General features: G+C 40.2%; 1 protein-coding gene across 9 annotated transcripts in view; it reads right to left on the reverse strand.

Moving 5' to 3' along the window:
• Frmpd4 (FERM and PDZ domain containing 4) overlaps window positions 1-19,606 on the reverse strand; it is a 972,353-nt gene that overhangs the window by 240,470 nt on the left and 712,277 nt on the right. For all 9 annotated transcript variants that reach the window (XM_029534155.1, XM_021187619.2, XM_029534150.1 and 6 more), the window contains one exon: window positions 15,013-15,129. In XM_029534155.1, the coding sequence (XP_029390015.1) occupies window positions 15,013-15,129 (117 nt within the window). The remainder of the gene's footprint in view (window positions 1-15,012; window positions 15,130-19,606) is intronic.

The following is a 19,606-nucleotide window of genomic DNA, read 5'->3' on the forward strand; positions in this document are numbered from 1 at the left end:
AATTCTTGGACAAATGGATGTATCTGGAGGATATCATCCTTAGTGAGGTAACCCAATCACAAAAGAAGTCACTAGATATGCACTCACTGATAAGCATATATTAGCCCAGAAACTTAGAATACCCAAGAAACATTTTGCAAAACACAAGAAAACCAAGAAGGAAGATCATCGTGTGGATACTTCATTCCTCCTTAGAATAAGGAACAAAATACCCATGAAAGGATATAGGTACAGAGGCAAAATTTAGAGCTAAGATGAAAGGATGGACTATACAGAGACTACCCCATCTGTGGATCCATCCCATCATCGGCCACCAAACCCAGATACTAATGCACATGCCAGCAAGTTTCAGCTGAAGGGACCCTGATATAGCGTCCTCTTGTGAGGCTATGCCAGTGCCTGGCAAACACAGAAGTGGATGCTCACAGTCAGCTATTGGATGGAAAACAGGGCCCCCAATGGACGAGCTAGAGAAAGTACCCAAGGAGCTGAAGGGGGCTGCAACCCTGTAGGTGCAACAACATTATGAACTAACCAGTACCCCCTAAGCTCGTGTCTCTAGCTGCTTATGTAGCAGAAGATGGCCTAATCGGCCATCATAGGAAAGAGAGGCCCCTTGGTCTTGTAAACTTTATAAGACCCAGCACAGGGGAAGGCCTGGGCCAAGTAGTGGGAGTGGGTGGGTAGGGGAGCAGGGGTGTGGGGAGGGTATAGGCAACTTTTGGGATAGCATTTGAAATGTAAATAAAGAAAATATCTTATAAAAAAAAGTATCTAGACAACAACTCAAATGCTGCCAAGACCCAGCTGAGCAGATCACTCTGCAATTTCCTCTTTTCATTTTAGGACAGATCACTGCTCTCCAACAGTGCTGTATGGTTAACTTTTACCCAGCAGTTTTCTTTTTATTTGCCTCCAGCCATCCAGCCAAACTGGTTTTTTACAGGGATTCATCAGCTTCCTTGCCTCTTGCCTGCTTGCTCCTTACTGTTCAGCTCTACCTCCTCTTTCTGTCCTCAGGGTCACCCTCTGACCCTGAGGATCTTTAAGCCCTCATTTCAAATACTTCAATCATTTACATAATGGCACTCTGTCCAATGGCTGGAAAATAAGGCCTTTAAGAAATATATCATTCTGAAGACAGTTCTAGTCTACTAAATATTTGAGCTCGAAAAAAAAGATACTGCTAAAGGTGAACAAAAATAGAAGAATTGCTTAGCAACATGACTGAGCTTGAACTTAACTCTATAAGCCATGCCTGCAGAGTTGAAGGCATATCTTTAGTTTCCAATAATGGTGTGTGGGGGATGGCACAGAATCATTATCTTTAATAATTAACAGTATTGTATCCCATATTTCCCAAGAGCCCTATGACAAACAAGATATTATATCAATTTGGTGCACAAATGGAAGAAAAGAGATTTTTATGACCTTCCGAAAGCCTTGTTGCAGGGGAGGCTGAGGATTTTGATCAAACAGGTCAGCCCAGGGTCATTGCAAGCCAGGAATGAAGGTGACTCTGGTAAAATTATGAAACAAAATAATTACTGAGCTAAAAAGGCACTTGGAGAGCTTATCTAGAGCAGGATATGCAAATTATAACCCATGGGCCAAACTCTTACCAGCCACCTGTGTGTTAAGAATGGCTTTGTTTGGGGCCAACACAGTGGAACACACTGTCCTCCAGGCATGTCACAGCTGTTGCCACTTTGACACCAGAGCAGTTCTAATTAGGAGTAGGCACAGGAGACTGTCACAAGCATGGGTCCATTAATAATACCTCACAGAGGGAACCCAGGCTTATATGGTACACAAAAGTCTTAGGAGGAGCCTTCTGGTAGCACAGGTATAATAGTTACTTACACAGGATACACAAAGAGCTTAACAACTACTAGGAAGACAGATTCATCTTCCATCCTAGGGCTAATCATAAATTGCCCATGATCATCCAGGTAACACACCATTCATACTCTTGTAAGTGACACTGATTAAACTTACTGGTCCACTAAGCTTGATGTGGATAGAACCATTTCTTTGGATTGTTTTGATCTCCTATCTGGGGCAAACAGGTTCCCAACAGGTAACACCCATGCAGAAAACTGAATCCCTGTCCTTCTGGTTTCTATCTGCAGCCTGATTTATTTGTTTTACTTTTTCTTTTTAGAATTTTCAACAATTAAAAGAAAATAACCTTTCATAATCCACGAAAAGCATACAAAGTTCAAATTTCAGTGTCTACAAAGCTTTATTGGAACACAACTGTGCTCATTCACTTAATGTCTATGGCTGTTTTTATTAGATAATGGCAAAGCTTAATAGTTGTGAAAGAGATTAAATGGCTCACAAAGCCTCAAATATTTACTATCTGGCTGTTTACAGTCAAATGTGCTAATTCTTAATATCAGTACTTCACATTCTGGGCAGGATTGATTCTACACCCACTTTAAGGGTGGGCACTTTTGGCTTAGGGTAAGCAGCAGCTGCCATATGTCTGTGGTCATAGTGATTGGCTCAGTCTTTTTGGTTACAAAACAGTCACATACATACCTTAAGTTATACTCTGTTTTCAAAAGACAACTGTACTCCTATAAATCTCTGCTCCTATGACTTTACATTATAGAAGTTGCAAATCGCTCCTTTGTATAGTACAAAAAATATTTTTGTCCTTTAATTTCTATACAAGACACAAAAGTACATTAGTGTAGCTAAAATACATTTATAGAGATTACAGTTTCTGTCCATTTACTTTGGAGATGAGCTGAGATCCTAGCATGAGTGGTTTCACTTTAATTTTAGTACCTTATTATTTGATGGAACTTGTTGGAATCCACTGCAATCATGCTTGCCCGAGAAAGATACTTTTATTATAGCACGACTTTTGAAAAGGTGGTAAATAGCTGCCCTAATTTGTGAACCAGTAATGAGGCTTTAATGAACTCTTGCTGTCTTATTATAGAATATGAGTTTTACATAAATGCCTAAGTTGTGGTAGTGAAGCATCTGCATGTGTAAGGTAAGGAGATTGCTAATTTGCCCTAAACTTAAGTCACTTGCTGATTTTTCACTAATGTTCCAGAAATAGTCCCTACCGCTCCAGCTATTTAGTCACAATCTTAAAAAAAACATATCCATGTAAATATATACACAACAAACACTCTTGGTAACTTCCAATGCCCAAGGAATACTCTATTCAGGACAAGCTAATCATCATGGGTCTCCTTTCTCTCCTACCCGTGAACAGTTTCGATTCTGTTCTGGACAGAAATCAAATGTTATCCAAATACCGTGGAGAATGCTTTACTTTTCTATGGGCTTTAAGGAGAAATCTCAACTTGCTAATGCTGGAAATGCAATATTGAACTGAAAAGAACCAGCTGAAGAAACTTGAAATAGAACTTCCCATAAGCTTAGAACAAAAGAAGCGGGAAGGTGTCCTGGAAACTGAGAGAATGGTCTGGAACAGAACATCACCCAATGTGATCTGGGAACCTTTGTGCCACAGCTTTATAGAATTCCATGAGGGTAATAAGCAGAATTTCTTCCAAACACCATGGACAATTAACTTTTTGAAAATACAATAGGGCTGTTTCTCTGTAGACCATTAGTAAGAGGAAGTTGCTATGTAATTTTCATCTCCCTAATAATTATTTGCACTTGACTTCGGCATGCCATTGTGACTGGGCTGGCCTACTGCTATCATGTTCTATCCCTCCAGCACCCTCCTACGAAGGTGCTGGTTGGAGGTGGGGTACAGCTGTGAGCCCTGTGATCAATAGATCTCCCACATCTGAGCACCCACTGAAACCAAGAGGGGAGAAGCACGGTTGCATATTAGAAGTTCTAGTTCTCTGGTGGATTGTGATAATGTTCCTAGAGTACTCTTAGGAGACTGGTCATAGATGCCAGCACAATACAAGAACCAACAGAAAACAAATGGCCCATTTTTACTTTCTGCATACATAAAAAAAAATAACTTTACTAATCATCGCTCTAGTTCATTTCAAATACAAAGCACATGGCACCCCTCCCACCCACCCCCCACACACATCAAAAAAAGAGCTTTGAGGATTTCTCAGTTGGTGAAATAAAAATATGAGAATGGGCTCAAATGCAGCATGTTCTATAGCATGAGGCAGCAAACTACTATAGCTCATATGTCAAACATGGTCCCTGGTTTGTTTTTATCAATAAAGTTTTATGAGTGCAAACCTGTATCTGTTTGTTTGACTATGTTTGACTACTTTTCTGGGATCACTTTTAACACTATGGCAGAAGTACACTAACTTGTGCCACATCAACCAGATGACTTCCAACTCCTAAAATACGTACTGTACAACTATTAATAGAAGCAGTTCACTGGCTTGGACTATTCAATTCAGGGTGGGGCAGAGGGAGGAAATTGTGGACTTTTGTGAGACAATACATCCATTGACAGGGCATAGAGACTGAGTTAATAGCCAAACAGATGCTTTTCTTTGCCAGATCTTTATTGAGACAGCTATATAAAATATGACTTTTTGTAAAAATAGTGAATTGAGGTTGCAAGATGATGACTGAATGGCATTTCATTTTTAACATAATAGGCCTTCTAAAAAACATAAACGAGCAAGAAATCCTGTCTGATCCTTTCTTAGTCCTTCAGGTCCTCTTGTTTACCAACCACTACACTGAACATGACAACAGAGAAGGACAATGAAAGACAGGGCAACCCAGACTTGTCCCTTTTTTTTTTTTTTTCATTCTACATGTTCCTCAGTAACCAGCAAAGACATTGGGAAGGAACATTAGGAGTATGTGTGCATATCAAGAACTAATATCAAAGTTAGATACAGCAAGGGATGCTGCCAGTCCCAGCAATCAGAAAACTGAGGCATGAGAGCCACATGTTCAAGGTCAGCCTGGGCTGCCTAATGAAAACCTGTCTTGAAACCACAACTAAAGCAGAAACAGACATGGGGAGATGGCTCAGATAGTAAACTAAGTGGTTGATTTCTGAGCATGAGAACCAGCATTCAATCCTCAAAACCCATGCAAATAAAATAAGGCAATGTGGTGATGCACACTGATTACCCCTGACTCACAAGTGCTTTGATTACAGCCTACATGGGTGAGTTCCAGGCCAATAGGGCCAGGAGACATGCTGTCTCAAAAAACAAAGTAGGTATTGTTCCTAAGGTACAATACCCAAGGTTAACCTCTGTTCTACACACACATGCACACATATGCATGTGTACCCTCATACACATACACACAGAAAGAAAAATGAAAAAAAAAAGCCATTAAAATAGTAAGAGTAAAACAAATAAAAACCAAAACATGGACAGGCAAAACAAGCAGCTTTGCAGCACCTCCAGCATTCTAGTTACAGTGAAAGGCAGACATCTGCATATGTGTGCTGTGGCATGTTAATGTAATTGCACTGACTGCAAAACTGAACTAACTGCTCTCACATTCGGACCTATATAGCTTGTATCCTACAATATAAGGGTCCCAAGGAAAAGTCCTGATAAAAATCAGCACACCCATTCTTTTACTTAGAATGCTGTTAAACAGCAAATTAAAAGAAGCAAACAAACAATTGTATGTTCACAGAGAGACTACAGGTCCAAAAGTGGATCTTGACACCAAGGTTCTTTTAAAAGCACTTGTATCCTGGTGTTTCACTTTGTAATTGGTCTTCCAAATTATGCAGCCCATGTTTTATGTTCAGAGCCACCTTCTAATACTGAACTGTCCTCTTCTTTGAGAGCCCTCCAAGCCTACTCAGTGTGAGCTCTCCTTGCCAAGGCTGTACTCTGGGAACACAGAGTGAATAGACTGCTCCGTGAAATTGGAGGGCATGGACCTCTTAGATTGATCAGAGTGTCCAGAGGCACAAAACACATCACCCTTCTACTTGAACAGGCTCTTTGTCAGAAATTGACCATTGAAAACAAGTTTCTATTCAGGATTTGAGAGAAGGTATAGGATAAAGAGTACACAGGTACTGGACCCACATCCTGTGGGTTCTCTGACACCACCCTCCTTAGTCACTTGTTCTCTGTCTCCTTTCATGAAAGAGGGCAAACAATAATGGGAAAGCCACCTGCCACAGAGGTGATTCTCAAGTTCAGCTAATCCATTTGCCAGCAACACCCACTTGGAATTTGGCACAGAGCAGAGTTTCTGCATGGGAGCCCGACATAGGCAGTGACATGAAAATTGCTCTCTGCAAGGGCTGGCTCAATCCAGACAGAAAAGGTTCAAAGGTGAGTCAAAGGAATCAGGGGTGGCAGGCAGCCCCAAGCTACGATTTCAATTATGGGCTGTGACAGGAACCTGGTTGTCCAGGTGCTTCTGCTATTCACAGCTTTGCCAGCCAAATGGACTTGGTGAGTCACCTTATGCAGACCCCTAAGGCCAGCAGTCAGCAGAGGCAAAGAAAAGAGGTGACCCCCAGGCATTGAGCTAACCTGATTTCCACAGCTTGGCCTAAACATGTGTGCCCCAACTCTGCTGTGGTCAAGTGGCCCCAGGAACTTTGGGTAATTAAAATGCCATGTGATTCATTAGCCTGCTAGATAAAAAAAAAAAGAAAAGCCAAGGCTTTCAGGCATTTGTCCTCAGTAAAGGCCATATCAAGTAAATCAGCCAACTTCCAAGAAAAAAATGAACCAAGCTGGGTGCAAGAAAAAAAAAAGTCTTCTTAGGTAGAGCTCCTGATCTCCATGCCAAGTTAGATCCAGAATGCTAGTGTCAATTCTGAGCCTTCCTGTTAAAGCCCTTCCGTCAGCCCAGAAAACCTACCTTCCAGCTGGGAGCAGCAATTATTAACTCAGCAGATAGATGCTTTGTCAGATTCAGAAGCAAACAAATCTGCTCCAAGGAAGGGAGTGAGCAGTCTTAATGGCAGCCCCGGAAGCATGTGCACTGAGGGAACATAATCACCTTTCATTTCATGTAATGACACCATCACATTGACTTTGTTCCCACCGTTCTGAAATTACAGGATGCCTCCCTCCCCGTGACTAGATGCTTGAAATCCTAAGGAATTTGCTGAACGGAATGCCATTTGTTCTTGCTATGAGGCAATTATTGACTTTTTCTACAGTACTCACTGTGTTTACTTTGAAACTGCATTTTATTTTAGAATTCTTCATCAAGAAAGAAAGGGAAAAAAGGAAGAAAGGAAGAAAAAAAGAGAGTCAGGAAAAAAGAAAGCCAACAAATGAGGTACACTGCCTCACCTACAACATACTGTCACTTCCCTGTGTTTGATGTTTAAAACTTTACAAAATAACACTCAGACACCAAAAACGATCTTTCCTGTGGGTGGGTGTGGGTGAGAGAGTGTGTGTGAGAGGGTGTGGATGTGCAGGTGTGTATGCAGATGTGTATGAACATCTGTGTGTAAGCATGTGTAGGCCAGAGGCTAGTGACTGATCTCTTATGTAGTCACTTAACCATCCTGTTTTTGAAACAGGATCTCGAACTGAATCTGGAATTCACAGTTTGGCTGGAGTGGTTAGCCAGTGATCTCTAGCCTGTCCCTGCCTCCATAGCAATAAGATTACAAGTATATACGACAACCAGATGGATTTTTCCCTTGGGTGTTGGGTATCATATTCAGGTCACCATGCTTGCAAGACAAGCACATGGCCTATTGACTGAGCAGCCAATTGACTATTGACTATCTCCCCAGCGCCATAACTTTTTTATTCCCTTCATGGTTACAACTTTTCCACTGAGACCTCTCGAAGTGTATTGCCAGAAACTGAGTGTAACAACTTGTTTAATCTAATCAGATCCATTTGGCCTTTACTGAGTGTTAAATATGTAGGTGTAATGTAATGTGAAATTAACATCTGTATTTTTAAAAAAAAATACAGAGAATGGCAACAAGATCACAATATCAACAACTGTATGGCACTTGACAGTAACGTTTATAGAGAAAAAAGTTTAAGGGAGTTTATCACAGAGTTAACAGGGAAAGAGCTCCAACTACAAAATAAGTCAGAGTCTTATAAAACCTTGGAAGTAAATGTTGCAAGAAGAGCCCTACAGCTATCAAATAATGTGTCAGACAATCAATTACTTCTTCTCTCCTTGGGATATTTGAATTAGATCAGGTAAGTTCTAGAGAGAAAGCTGGGGGCTTTCACAGGTACATGAGGTGAGTCTGTTTCTGATTTCTGTGATGACTGAATCCTATCTCCTTAAGTTGGCCATGTTCTGCTGGAGTCGATAAGAAAGCATGGCGAAGATACACAGCTACTTGCATTTATTCAGATAATTCTTTCCTGGAGATAGATGAGCTGAAAATACATTTCCTATTGACCAATGGAGAGATTGGCAGATAGGGATGGATCAACAATTTCCAAGTTGGGCCAAGCCCAAACTGGAGAGCAAAGTGGAAGTTTCGTCAGCTCATTATTAAGCTCTATTATTCAGGATTCAGAATTGAAGAATATTGCATTAAGGAGACAGTGGTTCTGTTTAATTGCCCACCATGGGAATTGCTGTTAGAATAATAGAATAGGGTGTCTTATTCAATACACACAGAGAGACAACCCCTAACCCCATCACATACAGGGTGATGATGGCTAGAAGACAAAGTCTATGGGGGAAAGTCTCTCAAATTTGAGCTTATAAAACCAGGCCATAGTTTTAGAAATGGTCCTTTAGTCTCATCTCCAACTTCCTATGTCAGTTGATAGCTTCCAACTTGACTCAAGGTCCTTTATCTTGCCTGCTGACTAGTATTTATTTTATTCATGCTTTAATATTTTCTCCTATGTACTAAATTGAAAGCACCAGATTTATGAGTCATTCATGCATTAAGCTAACCCACTTTACAGTCACACAACCATGTTCTTACTCCATTAAAAAAATTGAAGGGAAAGTAACATATGGTGATCACCATTTACCATGAAACTTAAGTGTCTGTGTAGAAGCTAAAGTAGTCATGGTTCCATTGAAACTGATGGTTGGCCTCTCAGGAGGGCAAAGCCCTTGGCAACAGCTTTTATTCCTATCATTTCAATCAAAAATACTGCATTCATTCCTCCTTGGGGCCTCCATTGCTTCTAAAGCCAGATCTATTATTATCCTTGCATTTCCACTGAACTTAAGGTTTTTGAAAACAGCAATTGTCTTACATATCTAGGCAACCTTAAGGGTTAGTGGTACTTAGTAAATACTATGAATAGCAAAGGAAAGCTTTGGAATGAAGCTTGTGATCGGATTTTGAAGTTTATTGTGCCCACCTGCTGAGTGGGGAAGAGTATGTTGGTATAGATAGAGGGAAGCTGAGCTGCACACACATTACCAGGTTCAGGTAACTGTCAAAGTAGAAATCAAAGTCCTAAAATGCAGGGAGTTTAGTACGGATTTGACTCAAAGAACTGAGGCCTTGGAATCTAATGGTATGGGTCCAAACATAAATCTGAACAGCAATAAGATATGGGCATTCCAATTCTTGAGACCCTTGACTGATTCTGCAAATGAGAAAAAGAGTTTCTGTTGATGTCCTCTGAGGACTGACTGTCAATTACATGAAATCATATGTATCTGAAGGGTGTTCTTAATATTAGTAGTGTGTTATTTGGATTAAGTTATCTTGTTTTATCTAAACCAGAATATTTTGAGAAGAAAAAGAGGTTCTATAAATAAGTAATTATTTCAAAAGAAGTACCATACACAAAGACTCACTTGGGTGAATGTAAATTGGAAACAGAAGGGTATAAGAACCAATATATACTTAGGCAGCACGACATTGCTATAGATAACCAGTCTAAGTCAGCTAATACAGCTGATATAGGATATCCAAGGAGCTGAATCAGCATGAAGTGGCTGACCATGGATGTCCTAGGAACTGAAAAAATAAACACTGTTGTAATTTTATATAGCTATTCTTATTAGACTGCCATTGCCTTTGACAGCTTGCTTACATCTGTCTGTCTGTAGACTTGGGTATCTACCTCCAGTCACCCTATATGCTGGTCTTCAAGTGTGCTTGTGCCTACCTGTACCAGCCTGCCTAGTGATCTTTATGGAAGTCCTTGCCTGGAGGGAATACGATATCTTTTATCTTCCTAAGGCTCTTCCCAATCTTATCAACCTCCTAGCTTCCTAAAACCTTCCTGTTTTCTTTGCATCAGAGCATGGACCTCCAACCATGACTGGCAGTATATATCTATACTGTATATATGAGCCAATATCTATACTAGTATCTATATTTTATCTGTCTGCATCTATACCTTCATCCAAATTTATATCCACAGCTATATATGCATGGGTACCCATCTTCATACACACCTAGTCTTATGGATGACTGGTACGGTTGCAATGTTAATAATTTTAGCTACCTTGCTTTATTCTTGTGCCTTTCTCATTCTATGTACCCTTCCCTTCCTTAGCCATTCCTCATCATTATACATTGTCCTAAGTGTCTTTCTTTTCCTTGTGGTTTCTCCTTTCTCATTTGGCTTCATTCCACCCTCAGTTCTGGTCTCTCTTTTGATAATAAGAACTGAAAAACTTTTATTTTGTTTTGTGTCAAGTTTGTTTCAAGTTTGGGTTTTTGGGAACAATACTGGCCTTCAACTCTGATCCCCTTGCCTTAACTTCCCAAGTGTTGGAAATATAAGCATTGCCACAGTGTCCAGTTCACTATATGTCTTAAAAATGGTGTCTGTTCCCCAAACACTATACTTCCGGTTGGTGGTGTAGCTCAGTGGTAACATATTTGTACATATGAAGACATAAGTTCTACCTCTGCCACCACCAAAAACTAAATTGGTCATTCAGGTGTCTCTAAGTAATAGCAATGAAAGTGGTCCTTTCTAAACAGGGTTCTGGTGTATTTACCCAATTGATTCTAATTCAGCAAATGTGGGTGACTTGATTCGTCTATGTTTTTATCACCGGGAACATGGGAATCTTGTTAGTGTGCCGAGGGCAAATAAAGGAAGCAGAAAAGGACTCCAATGCAGCCTCCATATATGGTCAACAGAATAACCTGGGTGCATTGGAAACTTTCTATTCCCAGGCCTCACCACAGACTCAGAAGTAAGGGTCTTACTGCTTTTAATAGGCAGGCACTAGTTTCCAAACTATGAAATGTCATACAAGTGTACATCAGCATATGTGTACTATTCAGTGTTTGTGTACCATGTACATGCATTGTGCCCACAGAAGCCAGAAGCCAGTATTAGATTCTCTAGAAATGGAGTTATAGAAGGTTGTAGGCCAACATGTGGGAGCTAGGAATAGAAATCAATGTCCTCAGGAAGAATAGCCAGTGCTTCCCATTGTTGAGCCATATCTCCAGTCTTTTCTTCATTTTTTGACCTTTTGGATCAGTAACTCCATAAAGAAAAGAGTTTTTCAGCCCTATCCTAAATAATGATGGAATTATGCACATAGATGTAACTTAAAGTTTTGAAGTATCTTACTGATAGAATTCTTTCATTATTTCGCTATCAGGCTATAGTTTTGAACATACAGTGCGTGATTCCTCCCATCATTTGGTCCATCAATTCAGTGAAAGTTACATCTCCACCCAATGCAATAATTTGATGCTGAGATTATTTCATACTAAGGCAAGATTTCAGAAAAATCTAATCTCCTTCAAAAGATATGTAGACAAATGAAAAGTTAAATGTAAAGGGGCTAATTACTACCTATATATTAGTTTCCCAGGTTTTCTTTTAACTAAGAATACCAATAAATACAAAAATACTTTGTAGTGCCAACCTGGGCTCCCCAGAAACTAATAATTTACAACGTTTCTCTGTAATGGGCACAATGCATTAAATTGAAGAATTCTCCTTATGTATCACACTCATTAGTAATAGAGAAAGAATAAACACTTTTCAAAGAAGTACTATGCTGGACATCTTACAAGTTCTCTGAGAGGACCATAGAAGCTTACTTTGCAAGAAAGATTAACTCAGCATTTGGACCATGATGCTGGCGATTTTGGTTTTCAAACCCATCAGCAGCAGTCAGAACTTAAGAGACAAGTGGTTATTTTCTGGATAACCACTTGTCTCTTAGAGTTTGACACTTAACACTAGAGAAATATAAAGCTTAAACAGACACCCATCTCATAGAAATGCTAAATAGAGATAATGGAATCCCTGATGGTCCAGTTAGCTAGTGTTCCCAGAACCCCTCACTAGCAAACCAGTTAGACTTCCTATACTTTCAAACAGGAAGGAAAAAAATCCCCAGACATTAATGAGAAAAGTCTGAACTATATCTTCATAAAGTCCCAACTCATGCCTTAGAAATTCTATTTTTGCCTCAATTATTTTTCTAGTTATGACTGTAAATCTTTGGATTACTTTAACTGAGTCAACTGAGTGCCTTTGTAGCCATGTTAGAAACGAGATGGCAAGTTATAATATCAAACGCTGACTTAAGAAAGCACTTGGACAAACTCTCCAAAACTAACAGCTTAGAATCCAGGATATGATCTACACTCCTGGTCTTTCTTCCTGTCTTTGGAGTGTTCTGAGACTGAGTTCTAAAGGCCACACTCATGCTTCTTTATCTGTGACAACCTTAGGATAAGCCTTCAAAAGTCACAAGTCACTCCTATAGTTCCTGGCATGGGTCAAGGTTAAAGGGAAACACAGGCCTTCCCATGGTGTTTACAAGAAGCAGTCCCTTGTGTAGCTGTGGACTCAAGGGGCGCGGGTCTTCTTCTCCCTGCAGCCACTATGGAGAGGAGAAGGGATTTGGGTTAGAAAGCCTGGGAAAGGAACCACAACAATCCTGTGAGCTGCCACCCTGGTGGCTGGCTTTTCAGCAATCCTTACTCGTGTTTGGGATTGAGTAGAGTGTAAAGAAGACCAAAGAATCTGGACAGATACTTTTATAAAAAAATGATCCCCACTCCCCATATGATCTTATTATATTTGCTAATCAATACACAGACAGCTTGGTTGAAACAAAGAAAACAGCCTGTGGTGGGGAAAAAAAAACCCAAACCATTTTCCCTTCCTCTCAAATCTCTATTCAATTACAACTGGACTCTGGCCAACTGTGCTTCCTGATTCCAAATCTATTTCACTAATTTCTTGTAATTAAGAATATTTCAGTGATGTTGGAGAACAAAGATAGTTCAAACTCTATTTGTTTGAGGAAAAAGAACTGCACTGTATAAAGACTCATCTCACAAATCTAAAAATTTAGATGCTGACAGCTACGCTGAAAACCACTCTGGTGGTATCTTAAAAAGTGAAGCATAGAATCTGACTTGGGCCCAGCAGTTTCATATGGCCCTGCCATTCCAACGCTAGATGTAGCTCCCAAACAAGTGAAAAGAGCAACAAAATGTATTTGTGTTTGTGTGTGTGGGTGTTAAACTTAGGGACTTGTACATGCAGGAAAAAAAAATGCCTTAGCACTATGATATACCCACAGCCCTTCAGAAGAGCATCTGTTCAGCTATGTTCACAGGACCACTGCTTAGTAGTCAAGAGATTAAAACAACGTAAGCATCCTGGGGCAGAGGATAAAAAAATGTGTGGCGAATACTTTCAATATAATGTCATTCAGTAATCACAAAGAATGAATTCTAACACATTGTAATGTAAATAAGATTTTGAAAACTTCATAGAAAAATAAATCAGCCAGATACAAGAAGACAGATATTGTATGACTCCACTTAAATGAGGTTCCTAGAATAAGAAAATGTATGGAGACAAAAGAGAAAACAGGTGCTAGTGGAACTAAAAGCAGAATAAACAAATACTTATTACCAATCATGTGATACTTACCAGTGGCCACATCCATCTTCTAATTTTGCTTTACTTAGGATAATGAATACAATTAAAGTGAATACTCAACAGTACCTGGAAGCCATTACTCAAGCAGTTTAACATCTACCTGTACTTTTAATAATTTGTGATATTGGCTTAGTGGCAGAAACTATCTTAGAGTGACAATGAGCTGCTTTGAAAATGTCTTTAGAGGGTTGTCCTGCCTTGCTTTTGCCAACTTTGCACACATTATCATCATCTGAGGGAATAGAATGTCAATTGAGAAGATATTGCCATAGATAGGCCTATAGACAAGTCTGTGGGAGTAGTTCTTTGACTGATGGTTGATGCGGGAGTACTCAGATAACTATGGGTAGTGCCATGCCTGGCAAGTGGTCCTAGGTTATATAAGACACCCTTGGAGAACAATCGAGCAAGCAGGTTTCCCTCATGGTCTTTGTTTCAGTTCCTATTTCCAGGATCCTGCCTGAGTTCCTTCCCTGACTTCCCTCAGTGATAGACCGTGACCTGGACGTGCAAGCTAAATAAAACCTTTCCTCCCCCAAGTTGGTTTTGGTCAGAGTAGTTCAGTGCAGTAGTGAGAACTAAATGAAGGCATGTGAGGGGCTACCAAAGTCATAGAAACAGGCAGTGGCAAATAAGTGCACAACACCATGGATGCTACTAAATGATACATCTAAAATGGCCAAACAGGACATTCTGTGATGAATGGTCACTTAACAGAAATAAGATAAGTCAGTCATAAAATCTCTAATTTAAACCAATGCCCACAGAAAATTCACAGTAAGATATGCTATGAATACACATAATCTTTTTAGTACATGACTCAGTGGCATTCCTGAAAACTTTATGAAATAACAAGATTCCACATCATTCTTTAGTTTCGGACAATGGATGAATCTGACCTAATATTTAATGTTGTGAGCCAGAATTGTCATACTATGGAGGTAAGTGCTGGTTATCCAGTTATCCAGTAAATAACCCCATACACATGCACATGCAAGCAACCCCAACTGAACTCAGTGGGCTATTAGAAAAATAAAATTACAGGAAAATAGGAAGGGGACATGCTGACAAGAAGTTTCCAGAGGGTGTGGGAGGGGGCATAAGAGAGGGGAAAAAAAGGGTGAATATAAACAAAATATACAACTTATACAACTGTCAAAGAATACATAAATCCTTTTTTTAAAAAAATGAAAAGAAAACATTAGACAAATTTTTTGGTGTCTTTTAAACCTACTTGATGAAGTAGTCACGTCCATCTCGGTTTGTCATCATCTCCCATCCATAGGGTGGTACCTGGTTCAAGCCCCAGGTTCCTGAGGGAGGTGGCCAGCCCGAAGACTTGGTCCTGTGGCTGGAAAACAAAGAAAGCATCACCACCCCTGCTTCTTGAATATACCTTTTGCATTACTGAGCTAGTATACATGTCTTATTCCTCTACACTGCGAGCCATGCGCATAACTGATCATACAGCAACTGTAAAGAATGCCTGTATCTGATAGCATGCTGGGCATTTTGTATGCAACAGAACACTTATTTTGCATAGAATACAGATGAAATACACTACATGGATAGGAAGACAGTGGTTAGTAAAGTTAAATATTTTTGTTGTGGAAAGCTTTGGTAGAACGTTCTTTGTACTTCTGGTCACAAGATGCATATCTTGATGACAAAGAATTAGAGATTTTGTACACATACATAGATTTCACATTGTCATATAAAGAAGCACATATGATGATAAATTCTTGTTTTATGCTTTTAAGAAAAAAAAGCAATCTGAGGTTTTCTAGATTCATGCTTCAAAAAGATAAAATATACTCATAGTAAACATATGCCAAGCAGTCAGTCATAAAACATTAAATTAACCCTAAGTGTTAACTTGAAACAAATATCTACATCTCATCTTTTCCACTTTATAAGGTCTCAAAATCAATTTGCCTGTCAGTACAGTGAAAGACTAGAAAGTATTCTATATATTTGTCTTTTAAAATCAAAAGGAATAGGCCATAATTCCTGGTAACAAGCCACTATGATAGGTAGCATTGCACACTCCCAGTCCCTAATTGGAGACCTGTAGCCATTTTCTAAACTGATCAAATGCTGGCTTGTACACTTCATCCCTGCCTTCCCATGAATGCCCAACACTTCTTCAGTTCTTACCCATGATTCTGGAAGGAAGGAAGGAACATCATTTTAACCTTACTCCACATCCTCTGTCATATGGTTCCTTAGATCAAAGAGAAGTAGCTCATTTGATAGGCAGCCTCTAAGATCCTGCAGTGGCTCCAAAGGCCAGATTGTCATCAACAAAAGTGAGAAGGCAAAGAGCAGTGATGATGTTTGCAGGGACTCAGAGTCAGTGCTGCAGCAGCCACCAGAGAGACCTTTATATCAAGGTGAGGTGAAAGAAAAGCATCCTAGAGAGTGAGTGCAGGCAGAGCATGGATCACTCTTGTCCTCTGCCTCCCTGGCTTGGCCCTTTTGCACAGGGTGCAACTTGCTAGCTTTTATGCAGCCTGTTGCCCTTCCAAGGTGAGTATCCAAAGAAACACCTCTTCTCAATGCCCTCGCCCTGCCACCACATCCCTCCAAACAGTGACTCAACCAATGTCAAGAGATGCAAACCCATTTCCTGTACCTCCTCCGCAGCAGAGGAAGATTTGCATAATTTAAACCCCCTGCTATTGCTTTTCCTTAACTCCATTTTGATGTCGTGACCACCTCTAATAAAGAGTGTGGATCAAAAGTATTCACAAAATTAATAGAGGTCTGGTAAATTTAGAATGGCACTGTAGGACCACTATTTCTTGCTGACTATTAAAAGAAAAGACATGGCCACCTCTTTTGTTTCCTTGGCTTATGCAAATGTCAGCAGTGGTAATTTCCTCTGGTGGTTTTGAACAAAAAAACTGCTATTTCCCCCAGGTGAGAGAACACATGGATTCTACCCAGAAGTACTATAATAAACAAACAAGCAAAAAATTCCCAATGTAGTTCTCTTATATCAGCAGGGAACACATTTGGAAAGCTCTTTAAGATGGGACCAAGAAAACTAGTTCTTAGAGGCACCAATACAGTCTACAGTCTTTCCCATTGTTTAAAACTTTTCCCCAAAGCTGGAGTATAGTTAGACAGGACATAAAGACTGTTCCTGACTTTGGAAGGAAGCTTACCTATAGAGATGCTATAATTTATCTTGGAATCCCAAATTTTATAGGGTGTACCTGTTAGCCCCTTTAGTCAGAGGAAATGTCTTTTTTTCCCCTTTGGTTTTCTGTCTTGGCCTCTTTCCACATACATAACATAAAATACTAATCACCTAAGGAAAGGCACAGGCTTCCAAATGCAATTGAAATGTCAAATACAGCATTCTAATGAGGAGCTGCAGGAAGCTTGGATTATATTTTATTTGCTGAATTTCATTATAATCCACATTTTGTCCTGGGTAGGATGTCCACAGTGTAGCAAACAACCATTCCACATAAGAGGTTTTCAAATAATGTCTCTGCCTAAAATGTAATGGCAGCACCAGAAAACCACTGCTAAACTACCTCCAGAACAGTAACCGCATACATACTAACTGTGATCTCATAGGTCAAGGGGCACCGAAATAAAATATGGACTAATTAAAATCACACATAGATATAACCACCTGTAAATGAGTTGCTGTAAAAATATGTGGGTTGGAAAGGCTTCTGTAGAACTGAGAAAATTAAAAGTGTAGGAAGAACAAACACAAACACTTGTAAAGAATTTATCAACGGCAGACTTGAGAAAAATCAACAACAGATGCCAGAACTAGAAAGGGGCTCCTCTGCAGTATGGGAACTGAGAGTTCCACTTTAATATACTATATAGCCATGGGAGATAGTGAATCTTCTACTGCTTGGTGAAGAAAGGCTCTAGGGATTTCCTTCCTCTGCACTACTCCCAAGTGCCCGTTCTCTCACTTCTGGCACCGTTTCTAACCAGCATATTTTGTTTTGTGCACGTTAAAACAGGAGTTCCTTCTGAATCCCATGCTGTCCTGGAACTCTCTACGTAGCCTAGGCTGATCTTGACTGCACAACAAATCTGACCCATCTTCCTGAGTGTTGGGACTATATAGGCATGTGGCACCATGCCTGGATCTAGAAAGAATGTTAAGAGGTAGATCTAGGAGGACAGCAGAGTGTGACAACATGCAAGTAAAAAGAGTGGATGCTTTGATTTAACAAATTCAGAAATCATGCTCAGTTTCTTATTAGGGGTCAGGCAACTGTGGTAACACCATGTAGAAATCTTCATTTGGGACAATAGTGGTCCAAGTAGATGCCTGTGAGAGCTTCACACCCTTCTTCCCCTGACAGTCTCAGAATGAATTTATTCTGAGGTTCTTAGGTACAATCCCAGGGGCTGGGGCCATTATAAAACCTCTTCATTTGAAAGGTTTTACTTTTCCTGTCCAAGGGCACCTCAGCGTCAAGATGATTTCTGAGAGCCTACAGACCCTCTTAAGCAGACCCTCTGTTTATTATTATTATTATTATTATTATTATTATTATTATTATTATTTTCTTTATTTACATTTCAAATGCCATCCCGAAAGTTCCCTATACCCTCCCCTGCCNCTGCTTCCCTACCCACCCACTCCCACTTCTTGGCCCTGGCCTTCCCCTGTGCTGGGTCATATAAAGTTTGCAAGACCAAGGGGCCTCTCTTCCCAATGATGGCTAACTAAGCCATCTTCTGCTACATATGCAGCTAGAGACTTGTGCTCAGGGGCTACTGGTTAGTTCATATTTTTGTTCCACCTACAGGGTTGCAGACCCCTTCAGCTCCTTGGGTACTTTAGCTCCTCCATTGGGGGCCCTGTGTTCCATCCAATAGCTGACTGTGAGCATCCACTTCTGTGTTTGCCAGGCACTGGCATAGCCTCACAAGAGGCCNCTATATCAGGGTCCCTTCAGCAGAATCTTGCTGGCATGTGCATTAGTATCTAGGTTTGGTGGCTGATGATGGGATGGATCCCCGGATGGGGTAGTCTCTGGATAGTCCATCCTTTCATCTTAGCTCTAAATTTTTTATCTGTACCTATATCCTTTCATGGGTATTTTGTTCCTTATTCTAAGGAGGAATGAAGTATCTACATGATGGTCTTACTTCTTGGTTTCCTTGTGTTTTGCAAAATGTATCTTGGGTATTCTAAGTTTCTGGGCCAATATCTGCTTATCAGGGAGTGCATGTCTTATTCAATACTTGGGCAATGTTGATGCCCAGTCAGAGTTGGGAATTGCCAGGTTACAAATAGTCTCTTTTTCACTTATTGACCATAATCTTGAGCAAATTATGTGACCTATCTATCCTCCTTAGGACCCGTGTCTGTAAGAGGCCTCATGTCAGTGGGAGAACATTACCTCTATGGAGTAATTAGTATAGGATGGTGCATCACATGAAAAGGGTACAGCACTCAGAATGGGGAAAGAAGGAAAGACTGTCAATTTCCTTCCCAGTCTGACAAGAAGAGACGGAAACAAGCAGTGACCTTTCCCCATAAACTTACCCCTTCCAAGGCAGAAGGAAAAAAATTTCTGTGATCTAGAGTACAGTGGGCAAGTTTCTTCATTCCCCAGGAAAAGCCTTGAGATCCTTGCAATCCTAATGTTCTGCAAGTCCTATCTGAGATCATGGCTGTGTGAACCACTTTCAAACACTTACCTCAGTCTTAAAAATAGCGACCTACATTGTCAAGGCTATTTAAATCATTCCAGAAACTTCCCTAGACTGACTGAACTGGTTTGCTACTTTGAGTTTCACTCATCCATTGTTTGCAACAGACAGAAACTATCCAT

Source organism: Mus pahari, chromosome X (genome assembly GCF_900095145.1).
Source record: "Mus pahari chromosome X, PAHARI_EIJ_v1.1, whole genome shotgun sequence".
NCBI classification, from domain to species: domain Eukaryota; kingdom Metazoa; phylum Chordata; class Mammalia; order Rodentia; family Muridae; genus Mus; species Mus pahari.